Source organism: Gambusia affinis, linkage group LG10, assembly GCF_019740435.1.
Source record: "Gambusia affinis linkage group LG10, SWU_Gaff_1.0, whole genome shotgun sequence".
Taxonomy (NCBI): domain Eukaryota; kingdom Metazoa; phylum Chordata; class Actinopteri; order Cyprinodontiformes; family Poeciliidae; genus Gambusia; species Gambusia affinis.
The window spans coordinates 2,276,009-2,296,521 of NC_057877.1; the positions used below are offsets into that span (position 1 = coordinate 2,276,009).

At 38.5% G+C, this 20,513-nt stretch overlaps 2 protein-coding genes across 3 annotated transcripts in view; one reads left to right on the forward strand and one right to left on the reverse strand.

Moving 5' to 3' along the window:
* The window catches only part of LOC122838892 (meprin A subunit beta-like), a 29,188-nt gene extending 25,806 nt beyond the window's left edge, over positions 1–3,382 (forward strand). The window contains exons 7-10 of the mRNA XM_044129922.1: positions 449–659; positions 741–917; positions 1,601–1,863; positions 3,256–3,382. Coding sequence (XP_043985857.1) covers positions 449–659; positions 741–917; positions 1,601–1,863; positions 3,256–3,300 — 696 coding nt within the window. The 3' untranslated portion in view covers positions 3,301–3,382. The remainder of the gene's footprint in view (positions 1–448; positions 660–740; positions 918–1,600; positions 1,864–3,255) is intronic.
* A 5,315-nt stretch (positions 3,383–8,697) lies between these two features.
* On the reverse strand, positions 8,698–15,899 carry uhmk1 (U2AF homology motif (UHM) kinase 1). 2 transcript variants are annotated; one of them, XM_044129903.1, is made up of 9 exons: positions 15,115–15,899; positions 14,318–14,447; positions 13,758–13,947; positions 13,493–13,684; positions 13,114–13,208; positions 12,956–13,032; positions 12,740–12,838; positions 11,370–11,458; positions 8,698–10,652 (listed from the first exon to the last, which is right to left on the reverse strand). In XM_044129903.1, the coding sequence occupies exons 1-9, from the start codon at positions 15,407–15,409 to the stop codon at positions 10,506–10,508; spliced, it is 1,314 nt and encodes a 437-aa protein (XP_043985838.1). In that variant the 5' UTR covers positions 15,410–15,899; the 3' UTR covers positions 8,698–10,505. The 2 variants fall into 2 exon arrangements, with proteins under 2 accessions (XP_043985838.1, XP_043985839.1); XM_044129904.1 differs by having other exon boundaries at positions 13,758–13,944; positions 15,115–15,887.
* Positions 15,900–20,513: the final 4,614 nt, after the last annotated feature.

Genomic DNA, 20,513 nt, shown 5'->3' on the forward strand with positions numbered 1-20,513 from the left:
GGTTCACTGTATAGTGTTAATATTCTGTTAATGTAGTAAAAACAGCTGAATAAGTTTTTTCACATGATACGTTATTAAAAACCTGTCGTGAACCTTGACTAGGAAATTAGTTAAAACGTACACTGTTTTAACTGTAGATTTGAACACACAGCTCCTCAGAGGTGTTTTCTGTAAATTGTTGGAGCGTTCCATGATTTGACCTTTTAGGAGATTTTTCTTTCTCCCTGTTGAATGATGAACATTTGGAAAATGGCCATCCACTGGAACCCAGTGCTCATGGCGGTTAGGTAACTGGTAATATCTGTTTTAGACGGACGAAAATGACAAGACAAAAATCTAATTTAGAAAATCATTTTCATTGTTCTTTAGAGTTACACAAATGATCTTCCTAAAACATGTTACTGTATGTGTTTACCTGTTTATCTCCATATTTCTCTGGTGTCTTCAGGTGGCTGTGTACCTGAACGGACGAAGTGGCACTCCTGGGTACATGGCTATCTACTTCCACCTGACATCAGGCCCCAACGACCACAGTCTGAAGTGGCCGTGTCCATGGCAACAAGCCACCATGGCCCTGATGGATCAGCAGTCTGATGTCAGACAGCAGATGAACATGCACCGCATGGTGACCACCGACCCCAACAAGATGTCCTCAGATGGTATGAGGGCGCTGTCGGTGGGAGCCTGATGGAGGCGTTTTCAGGAAGCTGCTGTGCCAATCAGTGTCCTGTTGGTTTCAGGTACTGAGTTTTACTGGGATGACCCCAGGAAGGTGGGCTCTATGGTAACCGGGTCTGACGGCAGCTCTTACTACCGAGGCCCCGGCTATGGGACCAGCACCTTCATCTCACACCGCAGGCTGAGGAGCAGGAGCTTCACCAAGGGAGACGATGCCTTCTTCCTACTCAGTCTGGAAGGTGGGAGGAGTTTCTGAGGATGATGAGCTAATATGGGAAAATACATAAAGCAGTATATTCCCTTATATGAGATTTAGAATTTAAATTTTCTAATATATTGCAATGTCACCACAGATGACATATGTGGACATATTGATGAATATAAAGGAATTTATTACAGTCACAACCAAAAAGGGCACTATATTTTTACATTTTATTTATTTGCTACAACAAACTATTTATATTTAGAATTATGAAAGAAAAATATATTTACCAATATATTACTGGAAATATATTGTAATATTTTCTAATATATTATTTTCCTAATACATTTTCAAACACACTATATGTTGTAAGTACACTGAATTACTTATCGATTACTTATGTATTTTGCAATAGATTACATAATCATGTAATCTTTTACGTGTTTATGTAAAAATATAACATATAGAAATGAATGTGTCTTTTCCTATATTGCAACATATTAAACATGTTTGTATGTGTTTATATATCCCAGTTGTTGCTGTTCAGTCTCCCAGTAATCAACAGCACCTAAGGAAACTGTTGCTCCTCCACACAGATTTACAAGTGGTAGTAAATACTTAATTACATTGATAAGATAAAACGGGCTGATAAGATCTGTCGTTCCCTGATTGGTCAGTAATTCTACACTAACCTGAGGTCTTTTATTTATCCTCTCCTAGATGTATCCGAACTACTGGCTCCTCAGCCTCTGCCCCAGACTGCAGTCTTCGCTGTTGGCCGTCTGATTGGAGCAGCAGAACAACCAGCCAGTCAGCTCTCTGCAGCTACAGCAGTGGGAGCGTGTGTAGCAGCAGCCATGTTGTTGGTAGCCATGATGATTGTGGGTAATGTCTGGAGGCTGAGGAGAAGAACTAGGAGGAGGGAACAACATGTGAGGAGTGGCTGCATGGTCATAGAGAACATGCCAGACTGCGTTGACAGTGTGAGTTACACCAAGTCAGCACACATCCCTACACCGAGAACCTTCTTCACTTTGTGTCAGCAAAAACTTTGACATGTTTATAGAAAAGCAGAGCATAACTGTGAAGTGGAAGAACAGGCGCAATGGTTTATAACCTTAAATAAGATGTAGAGCAACCAGCTGCCAACCTGAGAACAGAGGAGAACCCAACAGAACTCTGAGGGAAAAGTTCTGAATTCTACAATTAAAGTCAGACTTTGGAAGAAAAAAACTGAGTTCTAAGATTTGTCAGAATCGTGAGATTCAAGTAAGAATTCTGAGAAAAACATAAAATTCTAATAAGGTCAAAATTTTATTGGAAAAAGGTGAGAATTAAAGTCAGAATTCTTAAGGAAAAAAATATGAATTTAAAGATTCAAGCTAAACTTCTGAGGACAAATGTCAGAATTCTAAAATTAAGGTTACAATTCCACAGCAAAGGTGACAATTCAAAAATTAAAGCGAGAATTTTAAAGGGAAAGGGCTAGAATTAAAAAATTAAAGGAAGAATTATTCAGAAAAAAAGTCTGAATTTTAAGATTCTAGTCAAGATTCTGCACAGTGGTGCAGTTGGTAGAGCTGTTGGTAGGACCTTCTTGCTGCCTTGCAGCAAGAAGGTCCTGGTTTTGATTCCTGGCCCGGGATCTTTCTGCATGGAGTTTGCATGTTCTCCCTGTGCATGGTGGGTTCTCTCCGGGTTCTCCGGCTTCCTCCAACAGTCCAAAAACATGACTGTCAGGTTAATTGGTCTCTCTAAATTCTCCCTAGTGTGTGTGTGAATGGTTGTGTGTCCTGTGTTGTCTATGTTGCCCTGCGACAGATTGGTGACCTGTTCAGGGTGACCCTGACCCGGAACGTAGCTGGAGATAGACACCAGCAACCCTCCTGAGCCCTCTAAGGGAGAAGGGTGAACAGAAAATGGATGGATAGATGGATGGATGGATGGTCATAATTCTGAAAAAAGGTCAGAATCGTAAAATTTGCCAGAATTTCACTGGTTAGCAACCATTCAGCATCTTTTTCCACTCACAGTAATGACATTTTTCAAAAATGCCACTGATGAATCTTGGTCATTAATTTGTTTGCAGCATATTGTAGACTTTATTTCAGCAACACTTCAAATTGTTTGTGGTGAAAAACCTTGTATTCTTTCCTTCCTTATCACAACTATGCCCTAGTTGCATTGCTCTATCAGATCACAAACTGCTAATAGAATACACTGATGTTTGTGATAGGTGACAAAATGTAAAAACGTTCAAGGCTTATGAATACCTTAATAAGGCACAATACTGCTCCAGTTCAAGCTGTATTGTGCTTTGTCTCTTCTGATCCATCGAGTTGTTTAATGTGAGAAAAATGTTTTCTCCCCCTCAGGAGCATCCAGCCACAGACTCACCTTCTACTTTATCTGCTCCATGATGGCCAAGAAAAGAAAGAACCACCGACCGCTGACCAGACTGTCTGACGATTATCAGACTCTCCATTAAAATCTATGACACCAGTTATCTTTGACTTTTTCATCATCCCTCTAGCTTGCCTGTCGTCAGGGAGACAACACTCCAGTATAACTATTAATGACTATTCTGACCCTTTAATGAATCAAGAATCACTGAAGCTGGTGGGACATTGATCCAAATGGGATTTATGGATATCTTTAAAGGGGCAGTACTATATAAAACCAACTTTTTTTGACCCTTATGTTATGTTATTCCCTTATGGAAAACATACCTGGAGTGTTGCTTTGATTCTTCCATGCATGTTTGAGAAATCCTTAAGTCTCCATGGCAACAATTCAGCTGTGCAAAATGTCTTGGTGGATCTAGCCCCGCCTTCGAGGCGCAGCTCCTCCTCAGAGCTGTTCCCCCAAGCTGAAGTTTCCAAGCCATCATGACTAAAAGAAGAACTTTTAGGATCAACGAGAGTTTTAAAGATACGTTCAGTAAGGTGGAGACAGGGGGCAAAAAGTAACCACAAGTCACCACACTATTCCATGAAGAACTACTGACATGCTGTTCAGATCATCCTATGAGGGAGATGTTTGAAAATATGTAAGATCATAAATTAAAAATCAAAAGAGGAGCTAATACAATAAACAACCAACCACCACGAGTTCACATTAAAAGTTTTATTGTGATTTATTTTCAAACAGCATGAGTGCAACAATTCACACAAATGGAGGGCAGGGAAACATGGATAAACTCACAAAGTTTCATACATGTTGCATGTATAGTGACCTTTGTCCACTGTGCTTCTGTTTAAGTTGCAGAACCTGAAAAAAACAATCATTTCACCTGCAGAACATTTCAGGAGCCAAAATGGCTGCTACTCCTCATCAAAACAGTGGCAGCGAGGAAGACGTCCAAGGCCACAGATTGTCTTCTGACTGTCTAGAATGGTTCAGACATTTTTGAATTGCTAACAGTCATTATCGATAATGTGCAATTTCTTCTTTAATTCTTAATGTTTTGGTTTGATCCAGGTAAGAGCTTTGTTGACCCTTAGAGCTTTGCTGCCTTTTACTTTTCTCTCACATATTAGTTTGTAAGAAGCGAGATAAAACAGACACATTGTAGAACAGGTGCTTCGGGTTTGGTTTAATACGGACATTTTAAGGCATTTTAGGGCTGTGCAAAGCAGAATTGTAAATGACCTTTAAATATGTTGTCACCAAATCTGCTTCCCTAAAAATTTAGACTACAATTCCTTTGGTTTTGGTCTGATAAAAATAAAAAAACAATTAAACCACGTCGAAAACAAGAAAGAAACATTTTCCATCCAACACTGCATGTTTCTTTTTTCTCATTTCACAGATATGCTTCACATCCAAATTAAAAAATAAAATAAAAAAAGAGAGTTGAGACCTAAGATGGAATAGGACAACTCCAGCTACAAGCAGACTGCTCTACGTCACCGTCAGCTGATCAGACTCAGCAGCATTCTTGACTGAGCAGAACTTTCTTCCTGTGTGACATTTTAAGAGCCAAAATGAAAACTGTCCTAGATGAGCTCGGATTCTCATCGAGTTCCAGTTATTGTGCGTGTAAGAGATAAGCCTGGATAATAGAAATAAAAGGTTTGCAGCATTCTCTACTTCACACACAATATTCACTTTGTATCTGCTGACAAAGGAATACCACACACAACTACTGAAACCTAGAAAAGCTGTTTCTAGAAAATGCTAACCAGTTTAAAGTAAACAAACTATCACTGCACAATCTTAATGAGGGACTGAGGTTTTATGCGACAGATCAACACAAACCAGTGCCTAATGGTACATGGTGTAACCCAGTGTCCCTCCTCCACCAGCCAATCAAACAACTTACAACATAAGTAATGGCCAACTTCATGAAGTTTACAGGAAGTTATATGCGCTGTAAACAACCCGGTGAGGAGAAGGGCCACAAGATCTTTTCCAGCAATAAAACGTCTTCAACTCTCTCTTGCTCCGATGTCAGTTGCTCGATATATGGAGGCGTGGCCAACACAGACTGAGCAGCTTCATTCACTTACTGCACCAACACTGTCAAACTACAACCCTGTGTTGCCAGACAACAGTACTAAAATGAGCAGAAAACTCTTATAATAATCACTATTATATTGACTTTAATGCATAGTGACTGGGCTGCCATTTTTACAGAGGCCCAAGACAAAACTTGTCAACATTTTGCATTTTCTTTCAACAACAAAAAGAACGTTTCCCACACATAGAAGGAATAGGAAGCATCCAGCATTTGCTGCAATATAAAAAATAAACCACTAGATGTCCTTAGTTCTCATACTCAATCTTTAAAAAAAGCTTCACATTAAGGGTTATGTTGGTTTATTGAGTGATTTTATCCCTTTGCTTCAGTGCTGTGCCACTGAATTACTGTGGCTCAGTGTTTGTGTGCAAACCTGCTAACGACTTTAAATGCATCCAAAGCCTGCGGGGTGGGAGGTCAAATAACACTTGGAAAACTGTAAACTGCTGAAGTAGGCAGCACGAGCAATTTCTCAAAGGCTCCCCCAACTTGAATGTACGTAAACTCCCAAAACTTCAAAGGCTTTGAGCAGTTCTTGGCAGCATATCTGCAAACATGCAACACTTAGCCTCTGCAAGACCTGGAGAATTTAAAGTTCTCTTTTGTAATTAATAAAGGTTTTTGAAATTAAATGAATTGGAATAATGAATGGACATTTGCAGCAAGGAGACTACACCAATGGTCATATTGATCTACTTGTACATAATTGCATAATTTTCTAAGGGAAAAATTCTGAAGTTTCATAACTACAATTATTCTAAATTAGTTCAAGTACTATAAAGTCTTGGGTGTCCAGCTCCAGTAATTAAGATCTAGTATCCTGCCAGTCTTAGAAGTGTCTCCATTCCAAAACAGCTGATTCAAATAGTCCAACTAACTCAGTGCAACAATGTTCTGATCCATCATTTGATTCAGGTGTGTTGAACCGGGAAAACAACCAAGACTGGCAGGAAACCAGCTCTTCAGAACTGACTGCACCACTGCTTTCAATGGAAGATTATAACATTTAATTATCTTTTCTTCAGACACATATGGTTTATAGAAAAGTAGTATTTGATAGAAACCTTGTTGACACCAAAACTGGACTTTTCCCATCACATATAGATTCAAGGTTTTCCGTTGAACAAAATCAACGATTTCTTTTCAATCTAAGGAAGTGCATAAATTCTTTTAAAAAAAGGAAGTCTGATTTGCTTGCATCATAGGTATAAACTTTTTCCATTTTGAACTTCTGATACTTGAATACCATAGACATAATTCTATTCTCAGAAAAAAAATCACTGCTATTGAAAATACTCCCACACTTTTGGAAACATTTTCCCCCAAACTTGTGGAGAACTCTCTAACTTATTGTATCTCAGCTTATTTTGGGGCGGCGGTGGCTCAGGAGGTAAGGGTTCATCCTGTAATCGGTGGGTTGCACATTCAAACCCACATTCTGTCTGTTTTAGTCAATTTACAGGTGAAGTGTTTCTTATTAACAAAAAGGTTGTTTTTTGACTTTTGCAGAATCATTCGATTCTGCTCAATAGCATAGCATACAGTGGCCATTTGTTAGCAGTGCTAACCAGGGAAGATTGAATAGTTAAGCATAATCAGTGCTTTAGCTTTTCAGCCTATTTCTAGCAAAAGCAATTGGAGAAGCCATCCAACATCGTGTAAGTTAAGTTACATATGAAACCAGGTTGAAACTAAGTTACATAACTGAAATATCACATGTCCATTTGTTTATATAATATATAAATAAACCTAATTGCCCTTCTTGGCATGTGAAGAGTGAATGTGTTTTTATAAAATAGGTTGCAATAAATTCTTATTGTCTAGCAGCAATAATGGAGATTAAATGGCGTTTGTCTTTAAGGCAAAGGACACAGGAGTGGTAATGGAGTAGATTCATTCATTTCAACATTCTACTGATTGCTCTTGTCTTTAATCAAACCAATTATTCAATTACAATGTGTAGTTTGCGTGTAGTGTTGTTTAACAGACAAACATACTCTACCCATTTCCTGTGGTTACAGCAGCATTTCAAATGTTTTAAATGTCATTTGGCACTTGTGATGGTATAATAAAAGTAAAGTAACATAACCCTATGAAAACTGGATAGTAATAACTACTTTTACTCAGATTTACTTGAGTAACGTTTTGGAAACAAATGTGCTGTTAGCAGTAGTTTTAGTATACCACATATTTAACTTACTTGAGTGTTGTTACTAACCCACTGTGAGTAACTTCACCGGATGAAGAACAAACATGTTTTAACCAAAAACGTACCTGATAGAGATATGCAGAGCTACAATTTATATTGAAGCGAGACCTCTTGTTTGAACACCAGCTTTGTTGTTCTGATGATAATTTTTTATCCGATGAGATAATTATAGGTGAATAAAGACAGTAAACACTATATATTGTACTGGAAGTACTTTACCCTGTTCTAACATACAGTATATAAAGAGAGATAACTTACTGTATTAGTTTCATATGTTTTATTTGAAAAAAAAGTATTTGGAAAAGCATTTGTTCTTTCTTAAATTGTTTGTAATTATGTAATTAATTTGCATTAATTATTCTCATTTTGATTTTTCAAAATGCTAGAAAATGCACATAAAATATGATATTAATGTTCTCATCAGTTACTGAGTACCTCAGTCACCTTCTTAACAAAATACCTTTTTACTCATGTTAAGTAGCTTCTTGGATGGATGTATTCTGGAAAAGTTTTACTTGAGTACAATTTTTGGGTACTGAACCTCTACATCTTGTCATAAATTGGAAGATGAACCAGGAGTTTTATAACTGCTTATTCTAAAAGAGTAAGTCCATAACATTGCAAAAATATCCAGCTTTCTGTCATCCAAAGTGATCTGCTTGAAGCAGTCAAGATGGAAAATACAGAAGAAAAAAAACTTTCTATTTGCCAGCTTGAAAAAAAATCCAAACTTTCTATTGATATTTCACACACATATTTCTGCAGAACAGTACTGCTGCAATGCTGGGTTAGAAATCAACCCACTGCTTCTTGCACCAACTAACCAAACAGCTTGTCAAACATTCCTCGTCTTCCTCACGGTCACTTCAGAGCCTCTGGAGCAGGGGTGTCAAAGTCAAATGGACGGAGGGCCAAATAAAAAATTTAGCTACAAGCCGAGGGCCGAACTGATCGAATGTTCATTGAGATTCTTTTAATTGACGCATTTGGTCTAGTGCAGCGGACCGGCCCAAGCCTTCGTAAATTTCCTGCGGACCGGGGGGGGTGCGCGTGTTGTGAGGATCGAACGGGGGGGGGGGGGGGGGGTGCTGCGGGCCGGTTCTAATAATAAATCAAGATCATCCCAGGGGCCGTAGAAAATCTTCTCGCGGGCCGGATGTGGCCCGCGGGCCTTGACTCTGACATATGTGCTCTGGAGGAACATTTAAAGGTGCCACAAAGTGAAGAAAATAAAAAGTGGTGCCGACAAGAAAATCTCCATCATCCCAAAGCGATATTTATGGAATGACATTATGTCATGTAGCTGGTTCGCTGCTGTGGCTGACTGTGTTCGCTTTAAATCTGCATCTGGAGCAACGCTTCGTTTCCAACTGGCAGCAATCCCGATTGGCGTTATGAGTCGTTTTCTACTTCTGGTCAGAAAATTTCCTGAACTAGAAAAAAAAAGCGCATTTCTGCAAATGAACCCTGTAAATGTTTTACAGGGTTCCTACCTGATCTTTGTGTAAACATCACAGACAATCTCAGGCTCCAAAACATCTTTGTTCCTTGTGCTCATTTTAAAATGTAAATTTAAAGTTTTCTTTTTTTGCAGTGTGAACTGGAAGCCTACCAGGATGAAGCCCTCCATTCCCTTATTGCTGCCTGGAACACACAGCTAAGGAAAATGGATGGACGTTTCTAAAGTGGGCAGGTTTTTCATATTGCTACTGCAGCAACTAGAAACTAAGAGGATGAAAGGACTGAAGGCAGGATGAAAGGAAGGAAAGGAGGACACAAAGAATCAATGTCAAAAAGGAGGACATAAAAAGCCAGCTCAGAGCCAGAACAAGAGAGGATGACCAAAGGAAAAAAGTTTGGTGGAAGGAAAAAACACTAAATTATTTTCCATACAGTTTTCTACACTTATCCAGTAAATGAGTGCAGAGGAGTCAAACGGCATCCTTATGAACTCTGGATTGAGGATGTATAATAGTTCTTGTGGTGTTTTCAGTGCTACAGTGAAAACATTAAGTTTTCCTGGATGGAAGCTCAGTCAGAGGAAACATTCCATCTACGGCTACAGCGCAGCTTCCTGTAGCCCTGCATGTGCTCAGACAGGAGAGCAGCCACAGGGGGGCAGTATATCCCTCAGTACCACACCTCCACCTTAAAATATATAGCATAGCCCAAAATAAATAGATAAAAACAATAAACTGCTGTAACAACAGTACCACATGTTAGCTTCCACCACAGTGAACCTTCAGCTTCTCTTTAGGATTATATAGTTTGAAGATCTAAAACATCTAAATCACGTGACACACAACGTCAAATGGGTTTTCATTAGCCACTCATACTGCACTATTCAAAGGCAACGGAGCGCAGCTTCTCCTGCAGCAGACTGTTAATGTTCCAGCAGAGTCATCAGACGAGTCGGATGTTTTCACAGTGGAGCACTGGGAGGGCGTCTGCACACCAAACATCACAGCCAGTTTCAGCTGCTGCTCTGCATGGAAACACTGCTGGGCAGCATGTGTTTCACCAAAGCAGTAGCTGCATTTTAAACAACTCATCTTTTGTGCGCTTTCTAAAACTTCAGCATCAATCAAGACATGCAGGTTAAGCCTGTAAGCATCGCAGAGGTGTTAAACGAGAATCGTCTTGATTTTTACTTCTAATTGCTGCATAAAGATTACTGTAAACTCATCTTAGAAATGTAAATGAGTTGTCAGAAGGACTCCAACTTTAACTTATCTCCTTAAGAGTAGAATTAATATAGCAACTCCCCTACAGGAGAGGCTTGATAATCTAATGTCTGCATCTGCTTCCAGGTTTTGAAAGCATCAGTATACAGGTTGTAGACCAAAACACAGCGCTGTTCTTTAAACGAGGCGGATGGAGGAGCAGACTGATCCTCACTGCACTGTCTGGTACAGGTAACCTCTCTTGTAGGCGCTCAGCGGGTAGAAGGTGGCCACCACAAACCTCCCGTCGAAGGTTCGGCCAGTCAGCAGCCGCTGGGCTTCTTTGGAGTCGCTGGAGTTGGCGTACTCCACAAACACCTGGTGGGAACGAAAGGGGTTAAAGGACGAGTGAAAGAAACACTGAATGTTGTTGTAAAAACAGTCAGAACATTTAGCACAGATTCTCTAAGGCTACATTCACACAGCAGATCTTGATCCTCAATCCCAAATTTTGCCTGAAATCTGATCTCTTTTGAGTGGTCGTTCATACTACTGATTGAATTTGATCCAAATCAGACTTAAGTGTGAACAACTTAAGAGCCCAAAGCGACCCTCATGCGCAAGAGGAGACGTAGCCATCACAGAGCAGCGCTCTGTTAAAAATGGGTGGAGCTTTCGATGATGTCACAAGATCATAAAAACAAGTGAATAAAAAGAAAGTACAACTTCTAGAAACGGGCGTTTATTGGGCACCGACTGCTGGCGCTGTAGGAAAGTCTGTTTGGATGTGTGGAGGTGAGAGAGGTGGGGTTGGGATGTGATGCTTCACTGTTGGCACTGCTTGCTGCAGCCACTGTATAACATCTGGCTTTACCACATCTGGCTAGATCTACTAGAGCAACAGAACTTCTGCTGGCTGATTGGCCCAGAAAAATTCTAGAGGCTGAATTCTGTAGGGAGGCAATGGACAGAGTATAACACACAGCGAGGTGACACAATTCAAATTTTTTTCTAGAAAAAAATTTAATTGGGCCGTTCAGACTGTTATAAACATTTGCCTGCTATGTGAATGTAGGATTGGCTAAATCCTCTCACCTGCCCTTTTCCAGGATTCTCTTTAGGAATGAGCAGAGAAACCACAGAGCCGTACTTCTGACACTCCTCTTTCATGTCCTCCAGTATGTCTGGGAACAATAATCAACACAGACTGTTAAGCTTCTGCTTGCATTCACTATTGGAATATTTTTTAAACCTTAGATTTCCTTTTATTTCTCTTTTTTGCTGATATTAATCTCTAGTTACATTGACATGTACCATCTATACATTCTTCTGTATTAATTCCAGTCCCAGCTGGTTTCTCTAATTATTATGGCTCAATTAATTCATCCGCTTGTGCTCAAGAATGATTCTCATGTTTCACTGAAGTGAAGGAATTCTGGGAAGCTCACATAGCAGAGATGCCACCATTGGCACCAGAACGTTCAACTAAGGCTTGGACCAACCAATGGCCCTCCTGTCTTTACTTTTTAAAAATTGGAGAGAGAAGAAATTTCTTGGTTCTTGTGCAGCATGTTTAGACCTTAACAGTTTGTGCAATTCTCTAATGTTCTCACAAAGATGTTCTGAAACATATCTGTAGTGTTTGCTTGAAAATGTGCCACAAATTCTCGACTGAAGTGTCCGTTGTTCTGAAGTCTTTGTGGATTTTTTCTGCATTATTGCTGACAGCATGGCAGCGGGCGCTGAGGCATCCTCACACCACACTCAGAGATCGTTACCGGCTGGATGACGGTGTGTCGCCACGGCTTCCACTTCCTCCACAAACATCTCAAATGCTGTTTTATATGCCTACAGTAGCCTTTCTCAAACTGTGGTCCCCGAACAACTGGTGGTCTACTGCAATTGTTATTTTTATTTAATAAAAAAAAAATAAAAATAATTTATTAAATGAATACAATTGTTAAAAATGGGTAAATTACTTTTATATTTAATGGTGCAGAAAAAGATTTTTTGTTTCTGTTAAAGCAACTCAAGTCTATTTTTCTTTAATTGTGCTTCTAAATCACCCTAAATGTTAACACTTGGTAGAAAAGAACAACTTCTTTATTTTATTTCCATGCATTTTATTTCCATGCACTGGAAAGCTTAGACACTTTCAGAATAATTAAATAACTCAAAATGTTCATGGCTTTGTCGTGGCCAGTCACATTAACCAAACAACACCACTTTTCTCATTAGGAAAACGAAGAAACAACAATAATTGAGTTAAGAGTCTAATATTTTCATTTCCAGTTGCATCATATATTAAGTTGTTATCGTGGGCAATTTCAGGTTAGATGGTCCGTGACTGTTTGTTGAATGGGTTAACTAGTCCTCAAAACAGTCTGAGAAACACTCGCCTACAGTAGATTTTAACTGTGATTAAAAAAAGAAAAATGGAAAAATACAATAGAAACACACAATACCTTCATACTCTTCATCGTTGTGCAGGTGGCTGTCATCAATCAGGTTAAGCAGACGCAGAACAGGAGAAGGTAGTAGAACTAGATCTTCTATGTGAGGGGCTGACACACACACACACACACACGCACACACACACAAACACACACCAACATGTAGGTAAATATAGCAGAGTAGGAACTTCAGTGATGACTGCAGACATGCAAAGTATGTCCACCTACCGAAGGGGATACTGAAGAACGGGCTGAGCAGGGCAGCTTCAGCTGTGCATCTCTGCTTTGGGTTGTTGAGCAGCATGCTGCACACAGAGCAGACACCCACTTCACTGCAGACTACATCAAGAAACAGAGTCAGGCAGAGTCCAGGAGCCAACGCTTACCTTTTAATAAGGTCTCTGAGGTGATAGACTGGGATGGCAGGGCACATCACGCCATTACTGGCAAAGATGCGGTTGACGACGGCAACGCTGTTGTCCTGCAGCCCAGAAACAGAGGCAGAGTGATCTGATTTCATTATCCAACAGAAATGCATTATTAAACATTTCCTTGTTTTAGGAGTAGAAAACTACAGAAGCGTTCTACTAGAGCATAAAAATTAACTCAGCAGCAGCATTTCATTATCACCAAGAACTAATTTAATAAAATAAAAATATTAAAATGTTAACATTTCTAGTTTTAACAGGATAAAAAAATGGCTAAAACTCAATATTTTCCTTAGTAAATCCAGTTGTCCTGGTTCTGTGGAGAGTTTGGTGGTACCTTCCAGTCCTGTGAGCGGACGGTGTCTTTCAGTTTGATTCCTGAGAACATCTCCAGCAGGATGACGCCCAGGCTCCACAGGTCGATGGCAGCTGTGCAGCCGGAGTCTCCCTCCATCCCAGCCTGGGCCAGGCTGTTCTGGAGCTCGGCTTCCGGGGCTCGATACCCATCCGTCTGGATGTACTTCACATCCTGACAAAACAAATGGAGATCATTTTAAGAATCCCTGCCAGCCCACAATCTATTTTCTCACAGCCCAACACACCTGGTTTCCCTGTTTGAAGCTCAGCCCGAAGTCGATGAGCTTGAAGCACTCGTCGTCGGCGCTCCACAGGATGTTGCGAGGTTTGAGGTCAGCGTGGACGTAGCCTTCCCTGTGAAGGAAGGCAAGAGCCTCCAGGATGTCTCTGGCACAGTGCTGCACCAGCCACATGGAGTGGCCCTTCTGGGGTCTGCTGCAAGGCATCAAACAAAGGGGGACAGCCATTCATTTCTCAAGTTATTGGCTTTATTTGCAACTATAAAAGGACAAATAATAATAGTAGAGCCAACCGACTTGATTTTAATCAATTTATTTAATCCATTCTGGTTTTCCATGGCGAGATGATTCAATGACAAAAAATGCTTTTTAAATCCAAGAATTTGATTTAAGAAATAAATCAAGTGGCAAGTAACAATAAAACAACTACAACTGGTACTTGAAGCTAAAGAAACTCCCCGACTTTCCTGTCTGCAAGTATTCCAGCAGCTAAGACGCGTAACCTGTCTGCTCCAACCAGACACCAACAGTGACGGTGCGATCAGCAGCAACATGGCGCTGCTTACCTTACACCCTTGACACCATTGCTGCGCCTCACCAGCAGCTCCGACACGCTGACATCCAGGAGCTCCAGCAGGAGGCAGCGCGTAGCCACGCCCACACAGTTGTGATTGGTGAAAACGCCATACAGTGTAACTGAGAAACAGGAGGACACATCATGCATAATAAGGTAAGTAATCAACACTTGTTTCAGTTTTGGTCAGCGTACAAACACAGACTTCAACATATTTTAAAGAAAGTGCATGCAGTAGGCCAACACAAAGTGCCATATAACTGGGAATGAAAGCGAAAATAAAAGATTTTGTTACATATAAACATTTGACAATTCCTTCCACCTCTTGATGGTGGATTTAACTGAACTCCAAAGGATGTTCAGGGACTTAGAGAATGTTTTGTGCAGTGCAGCAAAAGCTGGTGTTGCAGTGCTAAATTGGGGGCACTGGATGCAACTGCACACCACACTTTTGAGATTTTTTTCCAGACAAGTTTTGAAAACAGTGTAATAATTATCTTCCACTTCACTTAAAGCGTACTTCATTTTTAGATTTATCTCACAAACTCCCAAAGAAGAGACTGAGGTTTGGGTTTTAACATGACATAATGTGAATACATTTAAAGGGTGTGAATGCTTTTGAATGCTTGGAAGGAGAATCACTCTTTAAGGAAAAACAATAATACCTTTGGGATATTTGCTGAATGTGGCTAATTACTAGCCACAGTTGCAGAAAGCAACTAAACACACAGTAAGCAAAGTCACCTCTGCAACCAAGCACACAATGAAGACGTGGAATATTGCTCTTACCAATGTTCTTATGCCCCTGGATGTCCTCCAGCACGGCCCTCTCTTTGTGGTAGCCGTAGTCCCCTCCCTGTGAGTCGCCCTGGAACTCCTTCACTGCGGCCGTGGCGGCTCTGCCGGAGCTGACTTGGTAAACCGAGGCCGACACTCCTTGACCGAGCCGGGACTGAACGGTCCAGATCTCGCCGAAAATCTCAAACAGCACCGGCCTCATGCTCTGGTCCACGCTGACCTGGGACGGGATACTTTCTGGAGCCTGAACCTTGGAGGTTGGCTCGGACGGGACGCAGTGAGCCATCGGAGGGCGAAGGAGGAGAGAAAAGCAGAGGAGGGGAGGCAGCTAGTTGAAAGGTGGAAGCAGCTGCGGGAACATTGCGAGCCAAGTTCTATGGTCACCTTATCAGCGCTGCTAATTAAACACCTGGACGAGTCAACGCCAGCTAACACACAGGGTGGTTACATCAACAAGCCTGTTTAAAGCGAACACAGAGTAACGTCGGAGCATATTAGGACAAGGTTCGCTGTCAAAACGAGTCAGCTGACAGATAAAGTTAGCCAACTTAGCTACCACAAACAGTTTAACTAGCCACGGACTTTAAGGGGAAAAACACACCGCTCCCACGGCGGATGGGAGATAAATTCCTCCATAATGCGCCAGTAACTTCTAAAGCGTCCAGTTGTTGTATATAAATTACTCTAAAACTAGTGTTTCAGACCAGAGCGAAGTTTCGCTGAAGTTGTAAATTCAGGTTGTTGACACTTAACTAACTTCCGTTTCTGCTTCTTCTTCTTCTTCTTTTCTATTATGGCGGATCACAAGCAACTTTAAGGTGCATACCGCCACCTACTGTACATGAGTGTGTAGCTGCATTACTTCACATCTATTAAATTCTATTTTTTAATTTTGTATTCTTAAGATAAATAAACAATGCTTTCCTTAATTTGTGAATATCTGTTATGTTTCCTTCATTTCCTAATATACCTTTTAGATTCCATTCATGCCCTATACTTCTAACTATTCTCTTTAATTCTTTCCTTTTGTGTTCATATGACTTACAGTTCATCAGAATGTGTTCTACATTTTCTTTCTCTCCACATCTCTCACATTTATCATTATTTTTCCTCCCTATTAAATAAAGCATGTCATTTAAGTAGGTATGACCTATTCTTAATCTACTAATTATTATTTCTTCTCTTCTGTTTCTTTCAATAATGCTTCGAATTTGAACTGACTTTTGTACTTCATATAATCTTCTTCCTTTCTTATCTTCATTCCATATTTTTTGCCATTCCTCCATTTCTTTACTTTTAATAAGTGATTTCCTTCCCTTTCCCAAAAGGAATTAACATTGCTATTTCCCTCTAAAGCCCTTTTAGCTAATTTATCTGCCTTTTCATTGCCTTTTACTCCCTCATGTGCTGGCACCCAACAAAACCAAACATCAATGCCACCCCTATATAATCTAAATAAAATATGATGAATTTCTAATACCAGATCTTTTCTATTATTTCCTTCTCCCTTGATACTTTCTACTACTGCTTTAGAATCTGTGCACACCACCACCCTGTCTGGTCGAATCTCCTCCACCCACTGTAAGCTTAATATAACTGCCACCATTTCTGCTGTAAAAACCGACAATTGATCTGATATTCTTTTAGAAATACATTTTTTAAACTCTGGAATATATATTCCTACTCCCACATATCCTTTTAAATTCTTAGAACCATCTGTATAAATTTTAAGATAATTATTATATGTATTTCTTAAATAAATATCAGTTTTTATCCCTATTTCATTTAAATTCCAATCATTTTCATTATGCTAATTTTCAAATCTACATTAACCTCTGGTATTAACCATGGAGGAATAACGCTAGTTGGATTAAATTGAGCTATTTCCTTGTCCTCCAATCCATACATTTTAATCCATTTCCTAACCATCCATCCAAATCCATTACTTTGGAACTTCACATATTCCCAACAATTTTGTAGAATAGTTGAATTCACATGATCATCTATATTACTTTTAATTTTCATCCAATATGCTAAAGCTAGTTTAATTCTCCTCATTTCCAGAGGAGTTTCCCCAGTTTCAATTAAAAGAGCATTAATAGGTGTTGTTTTTATTGCTCCTATACATATACGTAAAGCCCTACACTGTAATCTTTCTATTCTTTGTAATGATGTTTTAGCTGCTGCTCCATATATAATACTGCCATAATCTATTATTGCTCTCATGAGAGCCCTGTATATGCTTAATAATGACTGTCTATCTGCCCCCCAATTATTTCCAGCCACAGCCTTTAATAGATTAATAACTTTTTAATCTTGGTTTCTAATTTATCTATATGTATTTTCCATGAGTAAGAACTGTCCAACCATAAACCTAGATATTTATATTCTGTTACTCTTTCTAAAGTCTGTCCATATAATGTTATTGTTTCTATATTAATATTTCTCTTCTTTGTGACAACCATATAACAAGACTTGCTTGCTGATAATTTAAAACCCCATTCATAAGACCATTTTTCTACTTTACTAATTGCTTTTTTAATATTTTCTACCACATGTTTAATATTTTTCCCTTTCATCCATATGGTCCCATCATCTGCATATAGTGCAGATTTTATACATTTATCAGTATCATAAAAAATATCATTGATCATAATATTAAATAAAATTGGACTAATTACACTACCTTGAGGTATTCCATTTTCAACATTAAATTCATTTGAATAGTCATTCCCAATTTTTACTCTTATTTTTCTATCTAGCAGAAAATTTGCTATCCAATTATACATTCTCCCACCTATTCCCATCTGTTTCATTTTTATAAGTAATCCTTCTTTCCATAGTGAGTCATATGCTTTTTCTATGTCAAAAAATACTATAATCATTATTTCCTTCATTTTTAAAGCTTTCTCTATGTCATTGCTGACTCTAGTTAGAGCATCCATTGTTGATTTTCCTGTTCTGAAACCACATTGGTATCCATTAATTAGATTATTCTTCTCAAGGAAGTATCCTAGTCTATTAACCATTATTTTTTCCATCCATTTACTTAAATGAGAAGTAAGAGCTATTGGTCTGTAGTTATTTGGACAGGTAGGATCTTTACCTGGTTTATTAAATGGTAAAATTATTGCCCTTTTCCAACTATTTGGTATCGATCCTTCTTTCCATATTTTATTAAATAATTTTAATATTAATTTCAGTGTTACTTCCGGTATCTGTCGAAACATAGCGTAGCATAATTGATCCTCCCCTGGAGCTGAATATCCTGTCCCTTTCAATACTGTTTTTATTTCTTTCATGGTTATATTCATATCTAATGTTGACATAGATTTTTGACATTTTTCTAGTGAATTTTTATGATTTCCTAGTTTTTGAATCATCTGCCTTCTATGAGTATCTGTCAAGTGATCACCACTATGAACTGCCGCAAATGTCTCTCCTAATAACTCTGCCTTATCTTTATTTAGAACTAATACCTCCTGTCCTCTAACTAAGGATGGAATATTAACATTGTTCTTTTTCCCCATCATTTTTCTTAACATTGACCAAACATTCTGTAAATTTATTTCTGAACCTATTGATGAACAATAGTCTCTCCATGTTTTCTTTTTTGCATCCTTTATGGTTTTCCGAGCCTTTGCTCTTTTCCTTTTATAATCAATAAGGTTTTCGATTGTTAAATTTTTCTGTAATATTTTAAAAGCTTTATTACGTTCCTTAATTGTTTTACTACATTCATTATTCCACCAAGGAACTACTTTCTTCTGACCTTTCACTTTTATTTTTGGAATGCTATAATTTGCAGCATTTAAAATATGTTCTACTATTTGATTTGTACATTCTTCAATATTACCTTTTAATGTTACTATATGACTTGTTTCTTCACATTTTGTTTTAAATTTAAACCAATCAGCTTTATTAAAGCACCATCTTATTAATGTTAACTCTTCTTGTCTATTTATATTATCATTAATTATTGTACTCACTGGAAAGTGATCACTCCCTAGTGTAGACTCCCATTTAACATCCCATTCACATGCACTAACTAGGCAGTTAGATATTAATGTAATATCTAGACATGAAACTGTATTTTTATGTATATTTACTCTTGTACCTTTTCCATTATTAAGACAAACTAATGACCTTTCATCCATTAATTCTTCCACTATTTTACCATTATGATCTGTCTTCTTGCTACCCCATAGACTGTTGTGAGCATTAAAATCTCCACACCAAACTTCTCTTCTATGAATTTTCCCTATTTCCTTAAATATTTCACTATCAAGATTTTTACATGGATTATAATAATTTATGATTTTAATATTTCCGTGTTTCTTTAAATTAAATATTTCTATATTAATACATTCTAATTGTTTATTTAATGAGTCTTTCTTATAAGCTATTCCTTCCTTAATTAAGGTGGCACATCCTCCACCACTACCATTACTTCTATCCTGTCTTTCTATGTTATATCCAGGAATTTTAAAATCTAAGTTTGAGTTTAACCATGTTTCTTGTATACATATTATATCTGGTATTATTTCTAAATCATAAATATACTTTTTAAATTCTTGTCCATTAGCTATTAAACTTCTGGCATTCCATTGAAGAATATGAAGAACCATTAGAAAAGCTTGTATCCTAATCCTGACCATTTTCTGTTATTTCAGTGGCACTCAAAATGGTATGAATCTGATCTGCTTGAATTTCTTTCATATCTAGGAACCTCCCTGCTGCTGTTACTATTGCTTTTATTTTATCACTTTTCTTCTTCATTTGAACTGTAACATTAATAATATGACATATAAATGCTACAAAGTTTTCTTTTTTCACCATCATTGTGTTCCGTTTCTGCTGGGTCCATTTCCGTCTTTTCAAACGAAACGTCTGCCCCCTATCGGTAAGGAGGGTGACCACACTTAGTGTTTTTGTATGAAGCTGCGTTTGGAAACCTTAAGGTTAATAAAATTTCCACTATGACATTTTTATACCATAGTAGAAATAAAAATAATATTTTTTCATAAGACGTACTTGTAATTGAACCCCAAAATATTAAGAATAAGGAGACTCTAAAACTGTTAATGACAAAATAAATACATCAATAAAGGTGGACGGCTGACCTAAGGGCTCAGTAGAAAGGTTCTGCATCTTGGTGTTTATGTATAAGATGGTGGCTCTAGTCAGTCTGTCATGGTACAGAAAAAGTCAACTCAGATAATCTGACCAAAATAATGAGATCCTAAATCTGAACTCAGAATTTCTTGGAGAGAAAATATTTCTACTGACTCTGGAACACCTGGGGATCCCCCAGAACAAGCTTGGCAGAGTTTTAGGGTAGATGGATGAATGACCTTTCCTCCTGCATCTGTTACTCTTGTTATTGAGCA